Source organism: Haliotis rubra, unplaced genomic scaffold, assembly GCF_003918875.1.
Source record: "Haliotis rubra isolate DU_JTF1 unplaced genomic scaffold, ASM391887v1 Scf457, whole genome shotgun sequence".
Classification (NCBI taxonomy): domain Eukaryota; kingdom Metazoa; phylum Mollusca; class Gastropoda; order Lepetellida; family Haliotidae; genus Haliotis; species Haliotis rubra.
The window spans coordinates 315,500-335,052 of NW_025767143.1; the positions used below are offsets into that span (position 1 = coordinate 315,500).

General features: G+C 45.9%; 1 protein-coding gene across 2 annotated transcripts; it reads right to left on the bottom strand.

Moving 5' to 3' along the window:
• Window positions 1-576: 576 nt before the first annotated feature.
• LOC124290107 (RNA polymerase-associated protein LEO1-like) lies at window positions 577-19,374 on the bottom strand. Of its 2 annotated transcripts, none has more exons than XM_046726796.1 (14): window positions 19,101-19,374; window positions 14,610-14,741; window positions 12,890-13,093; window positions 11,416-12,606; window positions 11,176-11,262; window positions 9,789-9,883; window positions 9,419-9,567; window positions 7,372-7,456; window positions 7,117-7,235; window positions 4,869-5,003; window positions 3,812-3,947; window positions 2,039-2,228; window positions 1,681-1,778; window positions 577-961 (listed from the first exon to the last, which is right to left on the bottom strand). In XM_046726796.1, exons 1-14 carry the CDS (start codon window positions 19,141-19,143, stop codon window positions 782-784), a joined length of 2,844 nt encoding a protein of 947 aa, XP_046582752.1. In that variant the 5' UTR covers window positions 19,144-19,374; the 3' UTR covers window positions 577-781. The 2 variants fall into 2 exon arrangements, with proteins under 2 accessions (XP_046582752.1, XP_046582751.1); XM_046726795.1 differs by having other exon boundaries at window positions 11,143-11,262.
• Between the last annotated feature and the right edge of the window lie 179 nt (window positions 19,375-19,553).

Genomic DNA, 19,553 nt, shown 5'->3' on the forward strand with positions numbered 1-19,553 from the left:
TGTTCAATTGCAGTTAGAGCCTGTCGACTTGACAGTTATTCATCACAGACTCTCAAGCGTGGCACTATAGCGTGCAGTGCAAACAATGGACGTTTCCTGGCACTTCAGCACCATGGGTTAAGTAGTTAACAACATACTGTGTTACTCCTGAGAACTTCCAAGTAAAATTTGAATAAATGTATTAGCTCAGAACGTTGTGATACAGATCTCAGTAAAAATGTAGGACATTCTCCGCTGTATACGTGAAAATAAGGTCTCATTCATTCTTCATGTTGGACACTTGTTGTAAAGGTGTTGAAGACTATGCCAAATGCAGTGTATTAAATAAGCCAAAAACACAGCCAGACATCAGGATTGATAACTTCAAAATATTACCAGCCCAAAATGGATTTAACCAGACCAGACAATCCAATGAAAATTACTCAGATGTATGAAACATGTTATCTAAAATGTTACCAGGCTATTTGGCTGGGTGGGTGTAAATTTAGACCCTCCATCAGAAATCTAGCCTGTCTCTAGCGGGTGGACGAATGTGAAACCTGAAGTGACTCACTCATCTAACACAAACACGGTTAGTCATACTTGCAAAATTTTATTTTAGACAAAATGTACAATACATATGGCAAATGATCTTTCTCTTCAATTGAATATTTATCATGATCTCTGAATCAACAAACCCCCAATCAACATCCCTCCCTTCATCCCGAAAACTCTATCTCACTCCCTTTTCTATACCCCTTATCCCCCTTCCTACATCCCAACCCCCAAAGGAAAAAAAAAATCAACACCCCTTTCCTGTCCCAAACCCTTCCTCAGTCACTGTCCACATCAACATCATCCCCCCTCTTCCTTCATCCTCACCCCCCTCAGACTCAGATCCCCGACCCCCGTCCTCTTCATCGTCACTGTCTACGATTCGAGCCTTCTTCTTCTTCGGACCAGTGTCGGATCCAGAGTCCTCCTGCAACAGCACCCAGACAATACAACCACATGCAGATTGTTATAGCAATACGCCAACAGACCTACCAGCCTTGATTAGCACACAGATTCCGGAAGGCAAATGCCCCACACAAGAACGGACTTCAATAATCCAGAAGTCCCATCAAGCCAGCTGGTGCCACACAACTAGACCACAGTGTCACTTAATCTAGGGCATGGTGGGGTAGCCTAGTGGTTAAAGCGTTCACTCGCCATGGTGAAGATGCCGGTTTGATTCCCTACACAGGTACAACGTGTGAAGCCCATTTTTGGTGTTCCTCGCTGGAATATTGCGTAAAAGTAAATCTCACTCACGTGCACTCAATCTAGGACTCCTTACCACTGTGCTGGGACAGTTCAGGGGGGAAATTACAGTCATAATAATATAATAACGGAAGTTTTCAAATTCATCGAGACTTTGCGTGTTTGTTCCATTGATAGTCTACTGTTGTGATGTCAGGAACTGTTTCACCTGATCAAAGGAAAATATTACTAATGTTCTTTTGCCTTCACTCACTCATAGTTCATAATAATAACGTGACTGAGTATGGTTTAACGCCGCTTTTAGCAACATTCCAGCAATATCACAATATCATTGTACCCATGTGGGGAATCGAACCCGGGTGTTCAGTATGACGAGCAGACACTTCAACCACTAAGCTACCCCAGAGTTATATCATCAAATGTAGATCCATTGCTCACCTCATCGCTCTCCACGATCCTGGCCTTGCCTTTCTTCCCACTCCGGTGATCAGAGTCATAGGCATCATCGCTGTCTGACGAGTAGATGTTCTGCCGATCTGAAGAACATGAATAACTGTCCAGTAACCATGACAACACACCCTCTCCAGGATTGTTCCAGTGTTACATATACATACATATAAAAAACTTGTATCCATGACAATTGTACAATTCTGACTATTCTGAGCACGTTTTTCTTTCGGAGTCACTATCATACACGGATGATAATCTTATCTGAGTGAAGCTAAACAGATTACAGTTTTCTACATGGTCACTCGATAGCCACGGCAACTCTCTCCGTAACCATAGCAACACGTACCTCTTCTGACACCCTGCTTGTACTGCTTCTTGATGGCTGACAGTGAGATCATCTCTCCGTCTTCGTCCTCATCATCGTCGTCCCCTCCCTCCAGATACGATGACGTCAGGCCCCGTGCGTGACTCCGTTCTCGTATCCTGCGTTGTTGACTCTCTCTACGTATAGATGCTCGCAGTCGTTCCTCCTCTTTCTGTAGGAGATAGCACATAGCATATAGAGAAGTGCTAAAATACCAGACACTTTAACTTTAATGTTTCTTGTAATCACATGCTGAAATTCATTACCACATTATTATTTTATTACGTTAAAACAGTATGTTTTGCTGGTTCATCATTAACTCTTTCAACACCAGTCAACCAGAGGCATTTACTGCCATGACACCGAGTTCCCAGAGACTCTGAGGTCATAGATGAAGCCTATGTTTGTGAAGGAAATTATAAGCTTGTAAAACGTTATTGCTACTACATCCCATACACCATTTAAAAGATCTAATCCTACTGTTGATAAATATGAAGTTTATTTTTATAATGTTATTCAAATAATACAACTAAAACTTAAATAAATTTATATTTGAATGAAAATGCAAGCTTACATTTGTAACGTCCAGATAAACCACGAAAGGAGCAAAAACTATGGCGATTTTTTCCATTTGTGACATGTCATAAATTGCCCGTGCCTTTTTTCTTTTATATTTTCATTTTTACGTAATCAGAAAATTATTATAAAAGATTTCTTAAACAATATGTATGGTCAGCCTATTTCCCGATATCTGCGGCTTTCCGCCGGTAAAATGACATAACAACTGAAAATACCTCCGTTTTGAAGCTTCAGATGAATAACATGCGTGGCAAATCGTTTGATGTCGGGCATCGTTCGAAAGCTCTGAACATCAACAATATCACTGTACCCTTGCCAAGAGTATTTTCACAGTTGTAAGAAGCGATTTTATTGGATAGAGATTGGTTTCTAATGACGCTTTTTCGCCACAGTCTGCTATAAGGGTTGTGATTGGTCAAAATCAGACACGTGACCTAAGGCAGCCAATCATATTACGGCAATGGATACCGTCCTCGTAAACGAAATCTTTTAGATTTGGACAAAAGTTTTGGGTAAAATAATGCTATTCTGAACATATTAAGCAAGAAATCGCTACCAATACGTAAATTATAGGCGAGAGCCGAGATGTCACTTGTCAGTGACTTGACTTGCATTACATGATCGCACAAAAAGATGGAAATAGTAATTTTATATGTACGTTTGACAACTTTTATGAATGCTGTTGTTGATTTTATTCATTAGTTTATTCAATTTATTTAATAATTTCCTCGAAACATCGTTACTTTGCTCTTTGACAATGTTATTGTGGACCCGCTGCCGAAGCATGTGTCCGAGAATCATTGTTTTCAATAATATTGCGAAAAATAGTTATAATTTTAATTCTGCTGATAATATATGATAAATTGAAATTTAATAAGTGTTTTCAGACATTGTGAAATGTGATAGATTTGATATATGAATCAAAAGTCAGGTAGGTTCCTAAAATTATGTCTCATTTTGACGTGACTACTGCCTGGCCGATTAATCGGCCTCCGGTGTCTGGGGACTCATAGCGTTGTGGCCGATTATTCGGCCTGCGGTGTTGAATGGGTTAAGCCAGTTCAGACAATCAACAGAGCCCAGGGAATCAACAGATGAAGTTGGCCCTGCATAAAACTGGTTCAGACAAAAGTCCATTGTCCACGTCATGCTCCAGAATACAAGAGAAGAACGTACCTTGATCATCTCTGACCTGTGTGCATCAGGGTCATGACCTGCTATCGGTAAGACCTTGACCTTCTGGGCTTTAGTGGAGCGATCAGCGAGGGACATGGTCATCTTTCGGTGAGTAAACGACTCGGTTGAGTGGGGCCTGTACAGAGAACAGTAGCTCAGCAACGGGGAAACTAACTATGTCAGCAACAGGGAAACAAACTATGTCAGAGATGGGGAAACTAACAGCATCAGAGACGGGAAACTAACTATGTCAGCAACAGGGAAACTAACTATGTCAGAGATGGGGAAACTAACAGCATCAGAGACGGGAAACTAACTGCATCAAAGACGGGGAAACTAACTGTGTCAAGAGACGGGCAAACCAACTGCGTCAGAGACAGGGAACTAACTATGTCAGCAACAGGGAAACTAACTGCGTCAGAGATGGGGAAACTAACTGCGTCAGAGACGAGGAAACTAACTGCATCAGAGACGGGGAAACTAACTGTGTCAGGAGACGGGCAAACCAACTGCATCAGAGACGGGAACTAACTATGTCAGCAACAGGGAAACTAACTGCGTCAGAGATGGGGAAACTAACTGCGTCAGAGACGAGGAAACTAACTGCATCAGAGACGGGGAATCTGTGTCAAGAGACGGGCAAACCAACTGCGTCAGAGACGAGGAAACTAACTGCATCAGAGACGGGGAATCTGTGTCAAGAGACGGGCAAACCAACTGCGTCAGAGACGAGGAAACTAACTGCATCAGAGACGGGGAATCTGTGTCAAGAGACGGGCAAACCAACTGCGTCAGAGACGGGGAAACTAACTGCATCAGAGACGGGGAAACTAACTGTGTCAAGAGACGGGCAAACCAACTGCGTCAGAGACGAGGAAACTAACTGCATCAGAGACGGGGAAACTAACTGTGTCAGAGACAGGCAAACCAACTGCGTCAGGGACGGGGAAACTAACTGTGTCAGTTAGTCGCCTCTTACGACAAGCATGGGTTGCAGAAGGCCAATTCTAATATTTAATTTATATTATTGCCTATGTGTGTTACCAGAATCTCTCACCTGAATGACAGTTTAGTTTTGAAGACTGATTGTCCTTGGAGACCAGTACCCTGTCTCACAAACAAATGGTTGAAGTCTGAGCTGATGGGCATTGAGTACACGTCAAACACTTCATCCCCGAGGTGCAGCGACATGCTGAAACAGACACAGAGACCACACGTCAAACACTTCATCCCCGAGGTGCAGCGACATGCTGAAACAGACATAGAGACCACACGTCAAACACTTCATCCCCGAGGTGCAGCGACATGCTGAAACAGACACAGAGACCACACAACAAACACTTCATCCCTGAGCTGCAGCGACATGCTGAAACAGACATAGAGACCACACATCACACACTTCATCCCCGAGCTGCAGCGACATGCTGAAACAGACATAGAGACCACACAACAAACACTTCATCCCTGAGGTGCAACATGCTGAAACAGACATAGAGACCACACAACAAACACTTCATCCCCGAGCTGCAGCGACATGCTGAAACAGACATAGAGACCACACAACAAACACTTCATCCCTGAGCTGCAGCGACATGCTGAAACAGACATAGAGACCACACAACAAACACTTCATCCCATAGGAGCTGCAGCGACATGCTGAAACAGACATAGAGACCACACAACAAACACTTCATCCCCCGAGCTGCAGCGACATGCTGAAACAGACATAGAGACCACACATCACACACTTCATCCCCCGAGCTGCAGCGACATGCTGAAACAGACATAGAGACCACACAACAAACACTTCATCCCTGAGCTGCAGCGACATGCTGAAACAGACATAGAGACTTCCACACAACAAACACTTCATCCAAATGAGCTGCAGCGACATGCTGAAACAGACATAGAGACCACACAACAAACACTTCATCCCCGAGCTGCAGCGACATGCTGAAACAGACATAGAGACCACACATCACACACTTCATCCCCGAGCTGCAGCGACATGCTGAAACTGACATAGAGACCACACAACAAACACTTCATCCCTGAGCTGCAGCGACATGCTGAAACAGACATAGAGACCACACAACAAACACTTCATCCCCGAGCTGCAGCGACATGCTGAAACAGACATAGAGAACACACAACAAACGCTTCATCCCTGAGCTGCAGCGACATGCTGAAACAGACATAGAGACCACACATCAAACACTTCATCCCCGAGCTGCAGCGACATGCTGAAACAGACATAGAGACCACACATTAGACACTTCATCCCTGAGCTGCAGCGACATGCTGAAACAGACATAGAGAACACACATCAAACACTTCATCCCTGAGCTGCAGTGACATGCTGAAACAGACACAGAGACCACATATTAGACACTTCATCCCTGAGCTGCAGCGACATGCTGAAACAGACATAGAGACCACACATCAAACACTTCATCCCTGAGCTGCAGTGACATGCTGAAACAGACATAGAACCAAATGTGAAACACTTCAGCCTCAAGACGCAATGACATGCTGAAACAGACATAGAGACCACACAACAAACACTTCAGCCTCAAGACGCAATGACATGTGCAAACAGACATAGAGACCACACAACAAACACTTCAGCCTCAAGACGCAATGACATGTGCAAACAGACATAGAGACCACACAACAAACACTTCAGCCTCAAGACGCAATGACACGTGCAGACATAGAGACCACACAACAAACAGACATAGAGACCACACATCAAACAGACATAGAGACCACACATCAAACAGACATAGAGACCACACATCAGACATAGAGACCACACAACAAACAGACATAGAGACCACACATCAAACAGACATAGACACCACACATCAAACAGACATAGAGACCACACAACAAACAGACATAGAGACCACACAACAAACAGACATAGAGACCACACAACAAACAGACATAGAGACCACACATAGAGACACCACACATCAAACAGACATAGACACCACACATCAAACAGACATAGAGACCACACAACAAACAGACATAGAGACCACACAACAAACAGACATAGAGACCACACAACAAACAGACATAGAGACCACACAACAAACAGACATAGAGACCACACAACAAACAGACATAGAGACCACACAACAAACAGACATAGAGACCACACAACAAACAGACATAGAGACCACACAACAAACAGACATAGAGACCACACAACAAACAGACATATCAAACGATTGGATTCATGCTCACATAGCAATCACTGACTCAACTTTCCCACCTACAAAAGGGAGGCAACCCACCTGCCGTCTGACCACTTCACTATGCGGGCATTGCTCTCTCGGACTGTGTTGTCAAAATCATCCTTGCGATCATTCCCTTCCTCGTCCTTCAACGTCCGCCATCTCATCGTGTTCTCCACCTGTACAACACGCAGTGACCACGATGAACCATCTTCAACAACACCTCCAACATGTTAGGTAGAACCAAGTCCTTTACTGAGTAAATTGCAAGATCATTCTCACTATAGCAACAGAAAACATAAAAAATAAACTAACTTTTAGCTTCATCCTTGTGCGACCTTCCTCATCAAGTACCTCATCCTCATCTATCTCATCTTCATAGGTCACGGGGTCGAAGGGTCTGCAACACGACAGGGAAACAGAATAACTCAGCACAGTGTGTTTAACTTCCACCTACTTGCCCCCTGACCGAGCAACACAGTGTTCTACACCTGTTGACCATTGAAACTCCTCACAGTGTAACTACAACCTACTTGCCCCCTGACTGAGCAACCCAGTGTTCTACACCTGTTGACCATTGAAACTCCTCACAGTGTAACTTCCACCTACTTGCCCCCTGACCGAGCAACACAGTGTTCTACACCTGTTGCCCATTGAAACTCCTCACAGTGTAACTACAACCTACTTGCCCCCTGACTGAGCAACCCAGTGTTCTACACCTGTTGACCACTGAAACTCCTCACAGTGTAACTACAACCTACACCTGTTGCTGATAATACAGCACCCCTCTAACAGTAGCCCCTGGTGCATTAGTGTTGCTATAATATAGAACCCCTCTAACACCAGGTGCCTTAGTGTTGCTGTTAATATATCACCCCTCACACACCTGGTGCATTAGTGTTGCTGGTAATATAGCACCCCTCTAACACCTGGCGCCTTAGTGTTGCTGGTAATATAGCACCCCTCACACACCTGGTGCATTAGTGTTGCTGGTAATATAGCACCCCTCACACACCTGGTGCCTTAGTGTTGCTATAATATAGAGCCCCTCTAACACCAGGTGCCTTAGTGTTGCTGTTAATATATCACCCCTCACACACCTGGTGCATTAGTGTTGCTGGTAATATAGCACCCCTCTAACACCTGGTGCCTTAGTGTTGCTGGTAATATAGCACCCCTCTAACACCTGGTGCCTCAGTGTTGCTGTTAATATATCACCCCTCACACACCTGGTGCCTTAGTGTTGCTGGTAATATAGCACCCCTCTAACACCTGGTGCCTTAGTGTTGCTGTTAATATATCACCCCTCACACACCTGGTGCCTTAGTGTTGCTGGTAATATAGCACCCCTCTAACACCTGGTGCCTCAGTGTTGCTGTTAATATATCACCCCTCACACACCTGGTGCCTTAGTGTTGCTGGTAATATAGCACCCCTCTAACACCTGGTGCCTTAGTGTTGCTGTTAATATATCACCCCTCACACACCTGGTGCCTCAGTGTTGCTGGTAATATAGCACCCCTCTAACACCTGGCGCCTTAGTGTTGCTGGTAATATATCACCCCTCACACACCAGGTGCCTTAGTGTTGCTGTTAATATAGCACCCCTCACACACCTGGTGCATTAGTGTTGCTGGTAATATAGCACCCCTCTAACACCTGGTGCCTTAGTGTTGCTGGTAATATAGCACCCCTCACACACCTGGTGCCTTAGTGTTGCTGGTAATATAGCACCCCTCTAACACCTGGTGCTTTAGTGTTGCTGGTAATATAGCACCCCTCTAACACCTGGTGCCTTAGTGTTGCTGGTAATATAGCACCCCTCACACACCTGGTGCCTTAGTGTTGCTGGTAATATAGCACCCCTCTAACACCTGGTGCCTTAGTGTTGCTGGTAATATAGCACCCCTCTAACACCTGGTGCTTTAGTGTTGCTGGTAATATAGCACCCCTCTAACACCCCTTAGTGTTGCTGGTAATATCTAACACCTGGTGCCTTAGTGTTGCTGGTAATATAGCACCCCTCTAACACCTGGTGCCTTAGTGTTGCTGGTAATATAGTACCCCTCTAACACCTGGTGCTTTAGTGTTGCTGGTTATATATCTTCCCTCTAAAACCTGGTGCCTTAGCTGGTAATATTGTGAGTGAGTGAGTTTCGTTTTATGTAGACTATCCAGTGATCAACAGCATGAGCATCTATCTACACAATTGGGAACCGATGACGTGTGAATCAGCGAGCCTTACCACCCGATCCCGTTAGACGCCTCTTATGACAAGCATGGGTTACTAAAGATCAATTCTAGCCTGGATCTTCACAGGCCGCTGGTAATATAGCCTCCATGAAACACCTGGTGTCAGTACCTAGTCTCCACACTGAGGAAGTTGGGCAACTTTACATAGTGCAGAGCCTTGCCCAGATTGGTGGTTATCTTGGGTATTTCCACCTCGATCCTGGTCTCCGGAGGTTCTTCTTCTTTCTCTTCTTCGTCATCATCCTCAATTACTGGCATCTGAGAACAAAGATCATACACATGACTGGTATCTGTCAACAAAGATCATACACATGACTGGCATCTGTCAACAAAGATCATACACATGATTGGCATCTGTGAACATAGATCATACACATGACTGGCATCTGTGAAAAAAGAATGTGTCATCCTGACATAGCTGACATTCAATAAAGGGACATAACTCTCATCCTGAAATAAAATAAAGGGGCCTAACTTACACTGGGAGGAACATCATCCCTGTCCTCTGCCTGTCTCTTCTCCTCCTCATCAGAGCTGATGTCATCTGCGTCACCGAACAGGTCATCCATAGTTGCTGTAAGGAGAATGGTCATACATGGCTTGCATTGCTGGGAATACCAAGTAACATTTGTATGACTTCACTAACAATATAATAATGGCATCTGTATCAAACCCTGTACATCCCCTTCCCTGCTCTGTATCTCACCCTGTACATCACCTCCTCTGCTCTGTATCTCACCCTGTACATCACCTCCCCTGCTCTGTATCTCACCCTGTACATCCCCTTCCCTGCTCTGTATCTCACCCTGTACATCCCCTCCCCTGTTCTGTATCTCACCCTGTACATCACCTCCCCTGCTCTGTATCTCACCCTGTACAGCACCTCCCTGCTCTGTATCTCACCCTGTACATCCCCTCCCCTGCTCTGTATCTCACTCTGTACAGCACCTACCTGCTCTGTATCTCACCCTGTACATCCCCTCCCCTGCTCTGTATCTCACCCTGTACAGCACCTCCTCTGCTCTGTATCTCACCCTGTACACCCCATCCCCTGCTCTGTATCTCACCCTGTACAGCACCTCCCCTGCTCTGTATCTCACCCTGTACATCCCTTCCCTGCTCTGTATCTCACCCTGTACAGCACCTCCCCATGCTCTGTATCTCACCCTGTACATCCCTCCCCTGTATCTCACCCCTGTACATCTCACCCTGCTCAGATCTCACCCTGTACATCCCTCCCCTGTATCTCACCCCTGTACATCCCTCCCCTGCTCTGTATCTCACCCTGTACACATCCCTCCCCCTGCTCTGTATCTCACCCTGTACAGCACCTCCCTGCTCTGTATCTCACCCTGTACAGCACCTCCCCTGCTCTGTATCTCACCCTGTACATCCCTCCCCTGCCTGTATCTCACCCTGTACATCCCTCCCCTGCTCTGTATCTCACCCCTGTACATCCCTCCCCTGCTCTGTATCTCACCCTGTACATCCCTCCCCCCTGTATCTCACCCTGTACATCCCTCCCCTGCTCTGTATCTCACCCTGTACAGCACCTCCCCTGCTCTGTATCTCACCCTGTACATCAGCACCTCCCCTGCTCTGTATCTCACCCTGTACATCCCTCCCCTGCTCTGTATCTCACCCTGTACATCCCTCCCCTGCTCTGTATCTCACCCTGTACATCCCCTCCCCTGTATCTCACCCTGTACAGCCCCTCCCCTGCTCTGTATCTCACCCTGTACAGCACCTCCCCTGCTCTGTATCTCACCCTGTACATCCCTCCCCTGCTCTGTATCTCACCCTGTACAGCACCTCCCCTGCTCTGTATCTCACCCTGTACAGCACCTCCCCTGCTCTGTATCTCACCCTGTACAGCTCCTTCCCCAGTGTCCATGTCCTCTTCATCATCACTCAAAATGGCCCTCACCTTCTTTCTTTCTGCCTGCTCACCATCTGTACAACATTGAAGATTTGTTTGTCTTGTATTGTATCAAATACAGACATGGGTTGGGAGATATAATGCATAACGTACAGTAAGTAAATGTTAGACACTCAAAGAATATTACAGGCATATAGACCAGTGCATTGAGGAAATACCATACATACCTTGAGGACTATGACTCTCCCTGTTGCTTCCAGTTGGTGATCTCGATTTGCGACTGCCAACTGGACTGCCAGACCTGCTTCGGTGACTGCCTGCAGGGCTGCCCAATCTGTGACTTCCTGCTGGGCTGCCCGATCTGTGACTACCTGCTGGGCTGCCCGATCTGTGACTGCCTGCAGGGCTGCCGGATCTGTGGCTTCCTGCAGGGCTGCCCGGTCTGTGGCTTCCTGCGGGGCTCCCTGATCTGTGACTACCTGTTGGGCTGCCGGATCTGTGACTACCTGTTGGGCTGCCGGATCTGTGACTACCTGCTGGACTGCCAGATTTGTGAGTCCCTGCGGGGCTGCCTGATCTGTGACTCCCTGCAGGGCTGCCCGATCTGTGACTGCCTGCAGGGCTGCCCGATCTGTGACTGCCTGCCGGGCTGCCTGATCTGTGACTACCTGTTGGACTGCCGGATCTGTGACTGCCTGCAGGGCTGCCCGATCTGTGAGTCCCTGCGGGGCTACCTGATCTGTGACTACCTGCTGGGCTGCCTGATCTGTGACTTCCTGCAGGGCTCCCCGATCTGTGACTGCCTGTCGGGCTGCCTGATCTGTGACTGCCTGTCGGGCTACCTGATCTGTGACTTCCTGCAGGGCTGCCTGATCTGTGACTGCCTGTCGGGCTGCCCGATCTGTGACTGCCTGTCGGACTGCCTGATCTGTGACTGCCTGTCGGGCTGCCTGATCTGTGACTTCCTGCAGGGCTGCCTGATCTGTGACTTCCTGCAGGGCTGCCCGATCTGTGACTGCCTGTCGGGCTGCCTGATCTGTGACTGCCCGATCCACTTCCCTGGCCACTGCCAACTGGAGATCCAGGTGCACTTCTATCTTCATGATCTGATCCTACTGGGGTTCCATAACTTCCCACAGGAGATCCATGTCCGCTCCCTTCAGGAGACCCCGGTCCGCTCCCTGCAGGAGACCCAGGTCCGCTCCCTGCAGGAGACCCAGGGCCACTTCCTGCAGGAGATCCCGGTCCGCTCCCTGCAGGAGACCCAGGTCCGCTCCCTGCAGGAGACCCAGGTCCGCTCCCTGCAGGAGACCCAGGTCCGCTCCCTGAAGGAGACCCAGGGCCACTTCCTGCAGGAGACCCAGGGCCACTTCCTGCAGGACTACCAGCACTACCATCAGGTGAGCCCGGACCACTACCTGGAACAGAAGCAATACATAGAAGCAGGTACAGAACCACTGTGTACATTTTTACTTGTGTTGGGAAATTCCAGGCAATTATTGCTGTATAGATTTGATTGATGCCTGATGAAAGTCTCTAGGCTCCTTCTAATTCTATTTAATGAATGTAGCTTGGGAACTGTATCGTCTGTAACATCTGGTCATTTCAGAGACTAGGTGTTAGTCTAGCTTGAGGCAGGTGGGCTGTTTGTTCCACAAGTCCACCTGACCGACGGTGTAGCTGCTGCTCTTGCTCACGAACCTGCTGGACTCCCTGGGGCACTGCCCTGGTAACTGACCGCGCTGCCATCTGGGCTGCCAGGCGCACTTCCTGAATCACTGCCACCGCTGCCAGCTGGACTCCCTGGGGCGCTCCCATCTCCTCCACTCCCTGCCGGACTCCCTGGTGGACTCCCAGATCCACTCCGCCCAGACCTGCTTCCAGCTGGACTGTTGTCTCTACTACCTGCAGACACACATAGAACCTTGACTACCTGCAGACACACATAGACCCTTCACTACCTGCAGACACACGAGACCCTTCACTACCTGCAGACACACATAGACCCTTCACTACCTGCAGACACACATAGACCCTTCACTACTGACCTGCTGGGCTACTGTCTACAGACACTACTGAGTGGACTGACCTGCTGGGCTACTGCCTACAGACACTACTGAGTGGACTGACCTGCTGGGTTACTGCCTACAGGCACTACGGAGTGGACTGACCTGCTGGGCTACTGTCTACAGACACTACTGAGTAGACTGACCTGCTGGGCTACTGTCTACAGACACTACTGAGTGGACTGACCTGCTGGGCTACCGCCTACAGACACTACTGAGTGGACTGACCTGCTGGGCTACTGCCTACAGACACTACTGAGTGGACTGACCTGCTGGGCTACCGCCTACAGGCACTACGGAGTGGACTGACCTGCTGGGCTACTGTCTACAGACACTACTGAGTGGACTGACCTGCTGAGCTAGTGCCTACAGACACTACTGAGTGGACTGACCTGCTGGGCTAGTGCCTACAGACACTACTGAGTGGACTGACCTGCTGGGCTAGTGCCTACAGACACTACTGAGTGGACTGACCTGCTGGGCTACTGCCTACAGACACTACTGAGTGGACTGACCTGCTGGGCTACTGTCTACAGACACTACTGAGTGGACTGACCTGCTGGGCTACTGTCTACAGACACTACTGAGTGGACTGACCTGCTGGGCTACTGCCTACAGACACTACTGAGTGGACTGACCTGCTGGGCTACTGCCTACAGACACTACTGAGTGGACTGACCTGCTGGGCTACTGCCTACAGGCACTACTGAGTGGACTGACCTGCTGGGCTACTGCCTACAGACACTACTGAGTTGACTGACCTGCTGGGCTACCGCCTACAGACACTACTGAGTGGACTGACCTGCTGGGCTACTGCCTACAGGCACTACTGAGTGGACTGACCTGCTGGTCTATTGTCTACAGACACTACTGAGTGGACTGACCTGCTGGGCTACTGCCTACAGACACTACTGAGTGGACTGACCTGCTGGGCTACTGCCTACAGGCACTACTGAGTGGACTGACCTGCTGGGCTACTGTCTACAGGCACTACTGAGTGGACTGACCTGCTGGGCTACTGCCTACAGACACTACTGAGTGGACTGACCTGCTGGGCTACCACAGACACTGCTGAGTGGACTGACCTGCTGGGCTACCACAGGCACTACGGAGTGGACTGACCTGCTGGGCTACTGTCTACAGACACTACTGAGTGGACTGACCTGCTGGGCTACTGTCTACAGACACTACTGAGTGGACTGACCTGCTGGGCTACTGCCTACAGACACTACTGAGTGGACTGACCTGCTGGGCTACTGCCTACAGACACTACTGAGTGGACTGACCTGCTGGGCTACTGCCTACAGACACTACTGAGTGGGCTACTGCCTACAGACACTACTGAGTGGACTGACCTGCTGGGCTACTGCCTGGAGACCCGCTCCCAGATCCACTATCAGACCTGCTGCCATGGCTACCAGCTGGACTCCCTGGGGGGGATCCTGAGTGTTCACTGCCTCCTGACCCCGAATGTTGTGATCCTCGGTCTGAAAGAAAGACGGTCACTTTGTTATATCAAGCACTTATCTTACTTTCTTTAGATTCCCACAGTCTCTCATCTGTTCATCATTTGTATAATTGTGAAAAGGCAATTAACTCAGTGGAACAATTCTGCAGACTTTCAAACTTTAGAGCATTTGATCGCAGATGCCTGACAAATATTACACTGGACTAAAGGTAACAGTGTGAAACAAGATGATACAAAACAACAAACCAATCTGCCACTGAGGTGAAATTAGGCTTGACAAGCTGTACAGTTTTAATGACTTCATTGATACATTCATAGCCATAGGCATAAATTCATCCACCCAAGGGAATGGTAAGTCAACAGTGTCCCAATTACAAGGCAATAACAATAACTATGTTTTAATAAAGAACTATATACTTCTAGTTAAGAACGTTGAACAGTGAGCATTATTGTGCTTCTCTCGGGATACAAAATATATTTTTGATGTTTGTGCAAAGCAGACGAATATATCAATGAGTGAGTAAACACGTGAATTTTTCAGCATGATTTCGGCTTTAAACATGATAACAGGAATAACTGACAAGAAACAGAACGTCCAATGTTGCCAATATGCAAGACGCTTCACAGTCATTGCCAGTTCTAATGGGGCTGGCATTGCCCTGCCAGTAATATCTGATTTCGGGTGATGGAAATAAATAAATAAATAAATAAATGCTGAACGAATAATGTGGAATGTAAATATTTGGGGGTAACTTTCTTTAGGACAGACTGAGTACACAATTAGAATAAATTATCCAAAAGATTAGTTAAGATCTCTTTGTTTCTTTTAGTTTTTTGTTTAACTATAAGATTGCAGTCTGTAAATAATCACATCGGATCAAAACAAGAAAGATAATAATAATAATGTGTCCATTTATATACTGTTAAAGTCCACACCAGGTATGCTCATAGGAATTAACAATCACTGCACAGCACATTATTACCCTAGATAACCCACGCTGCCTGTTGCTAGTGTTAGGCGCTAGACGGTTATAGTCACATGACTTATACCACCATGTACCCATGTGCTGCTGAGTGAACAGAGGCAATTTTGTCCAAACGCACTTGTGTAAGGTGAAACCACATGTATGACATGTGCTTCATTGTGGGGCAGGACTAGAAACTCTCAGTAGTCCAGATACCAAACACGGTCACCCATCCAAAGACTCTCCGCAACCAAAGTTCCCCTGACGCGTGACCTGACCTCTACACACAGGACCACACACCACCACAGTGATTAACATCACGAGCATTGACCCATGACGTAAGATGACATGGTTTAACGAGCCACACAGACTGACCTCTACACACAGGACCACACACCACCACAGTGATTAACATCACGAGCATTGACCCATGACGTAAGATGACATGGTTTAGCGAGCCACACAGACTGACCTCTACACACACCAGCACAGTGATTAACATCACGAGCATTGACCCATGACGTAAGATGACATGGTTTAGCGAGCCACACAGACTGACCTCTACACACACCAGCACAGTGATTAACATCACGAGCATTGACCCATGACGTAAGATGACATGGTTTAGCGAGCCACACAGACTGACCTCTACACACACCACCACAGTGATTAACATCACGAGCATTGACCCATGACATAAGATGACATGGTTTAACGAGCCACACAGACTGACCTCTACACACAGGACCACACACCACCACAGTGATTAACATCACGAGCATTGACCCATGACGTAAGATGACATGGTTTAGCGAGCCACACAGACTGACCTCAGTTGCCTCTAATGACAAGCAAGGGTTTCGGGGCAGTATATATACTTTGACTCTCTATTATCGCCCCACGCGAAAACATCGGGAAGCAGAAACACCACGTCCCACATCGACTGTTTAGATATGCAAATTACGTAAAATATATTCATTGCTCTTGAAAAAGACATTTATTTCATTGGAAAGTCATGTCTAATCGTAGAAATATTAAAGCATTAATCTTTTCAGAAAGTTCAAGAACATTTTGAAACTAGTATGACCCCTACCGCCATTACATCTAGCATGAATTAAAACTTACTTCGTCAAGAGTAATCCTGCGACAACTATAAGGTCATTTGCATATTTTCCGTGCTAAAAATATAACAGGAAGTGACATATTATGCAACTTCACTCTACACACGCAGCATCTTGCATGGTACGTTTTAAGGCGGAAAAACAATATTTTGTAACGTAACAAGGGAGTCCGGTAATTCCTCGCGTCTGGTAATTCTGTGCAGCTGCAATAGCATACTTCCGTATTGAAGTTAACATCGTCTCCTACCACATTTACGCTTGAAATCGGGACATTTCTACAAGGAATTGGCTTTTAAATCACTAAAGTTCAGTAATTGACAGGTTTATGAAAATTTGTTTTCTTCAGCCTTTTAAACCTTTTTCATCATTATTCATAATTGGATTTAATATGAAACACTCTTCCTTACACTGATGAAGTGATTTTTGAAAATAATCTGGCTCTAATACGCTTCCATACTTCGGATCTCCAGCTGGATGTTATGGGCATCAGCTGCTGTGCAGAATTACCGGACAGCAAGCGATGTCATCAGAACGCTGGTAAGGTCAATGGTATGACATAATGCAACGTTAGAATCTTATAGTCGTCAATAAAACTTATATTTCTAGGTCAATATGATGCATATCAGCATGTGTAGTAATGTAAACCTCAAAAAATAAAAGACGTTAGTTGCCATGTTGCGATCGATGTGCTTAGGTGTGCGGAATTACCGGATGGCATTGTATTGTTACTTTGTATCCAAATGAATAGAAGTTTCAGATGCTTAGGTTAAAAACATGATGATATTACTAATGTGAATGAAATTCCTAAATATTTTTTATTGATCAAACTATTTAGATTAGTTACTTGTCTTAGTAACGTTTCACAGTGTCATCTGCTTGTAAAGGGTGCCATAGAGTAAGAAAATAGCAATACCTCGATAATAGAGAGTTGCTTCAATTTCTGGGTCAAACAAGACAATCGGAATTGCAGCGATGGTATTAAAGGAGTTGCGAATATGTGTCACATTATTTGTGACAGAAACGAAGATTAAACATCAGTCAACTGAAATAATACATATAAAATACTAAATGTCAGTAGCACTGAAGGTGTCGTCAGCACTTGTACCACAGATATGTACCCCAGGTATGTTTCTGTATACTGATATGTACCCTGGCCATAATGAGAATACAGAAACATACCCTAGGACGATTCCATTCCCATTGTGTCGTATTCTTGATCGGAACTGTCATGCTGTTGTATTAGATACATTTGATTGCATTATGTAAGTAATGAGAAAACACAGTAATGGATATTTTGCGATGCATACGAATACCACTCACAATCAGTTGAACGGGAACAACTACAGACTGGTGCAAAAAGTATTCGGACACTTGACAAAATTTTCATAGACTTACATGTTAATTTAGTGCAGAATAAATAATTTTCCTGAATTTAATTTTTGTAAGATCCAAGTCAAATTTTGCACATTTGTGACAAATGATCTTACCTACAATCACATAATTTTGGTTCAATTTTCCGTTGCTTGTTTACTGAATGGCAATAATTTAATCAACATGTGTACAATGCCCTGAATTCCTTTGACATGACGGCCTATGGGATTGTGCATTGTGGAATCATACGTAAGTTGCTAAATGTGATATCATTAGTTAAATAGTGGTTGGAAAATTTAAATGAAATTATGCGCGCAGAGCAGAGGTGAGTTTAAATTTGCCTGTAAAATTTTACGAAGATCAGCCTAAACTCACTTCTTGAAAATTATTTATGCTACACTGAAATAGTCAGTAGCCGTTCGTAATCCCAATGGCGACAACATTAACTACTGCAATAATAGAGGGTCCATGATACATGGAAAAGGTAAGATTACAGAATACCGGATACCTTTGTAACTCCTAGGGTTAGGGTAAGGTTTAGGTTTAGGGTTAGGATAGGGTTTAGGGTTCGGGTAAGGTTTAGGGATAGCGTTAGAGTTAGATAGACGTGACATTAACAATATGGTTGGTATGTATCCAGTATTCTGTAAGTGTACCCATGGAAAGTTTGTCCTTAATGCCACTCTAAGAAAATTAAATTTTCTTTGCTATTTGATGGTGTGAACAATGAAATCTGGACCAGACAAGCCAGTGATTTCATGGTCCCCCATGAATCGGCTGACATGATGCTGTGAACACATTCATCTCCAAGTGTATAACATATATATGGATCACTTTGAAAAAACGTGGATAACTTGGATATCTGATGCACAAAATACAAATAAGTACTCTCCACTGAGTTAGATAATAGAGTATACACACCGCTCTCTGCGTCACTTCCAAACATGTTCCCCAATTCCGCCATTTTGCCGGCGTAATCAAAACAACACAACGATACGAGGACAAGAGAACCGCTACATCCACCAGATCCTTGTGTCTGAAATGTTCCTGCTAGAAATAGGAAACAGTTGTCCAAATATGTCCTGAAATCATTGCGAAATATTCACATATTGCTTCTTGCTCAATTCAAAACACCGGCGAACACCAAACACGCGTCTTCGCCGGAAGAAGAATTCCCACTCGGGTTTTCCCTGCAGAGGGCGCTCTGAGTGACGCAAATTTGTGGTTCGAAAGGGACAATACCAACAATTTCGAAACATTCGTACGATTATTTAAAGCCAATCTTAAAGTAATTTTGTTAATACATCTCTAAGCGAATATGCTTAAGAAAGTCCATTTATTCCAAAGTGCAGAATATGTCCAAGAAAAAATAAT

Bases quoted from the DNA above. Each gene is read 5' to 3' on its own strand.
- LOC124290107 (XM_046726795.1), bottom strand. From the start codon at position 19,143: ATGGCGGAATTGGGGAACATGTTTGGAAGTGACGCAGAGAGCG. The intron at 9,568-9,788 runs GTAAGTTAGGCC...CTTTGTTCTCAG, and splicing joins GGGATGATGTTCCTCCCAGT to ATGCCAGTAATTGAGGATGA. The intron at 2,229-3,811 runs GTACGTTCTTCT...TATCTCCTACAG, and splicing joins ACAGGTCAGAGATGATCAAG to AAAGAGGAGGAACGACTGCG.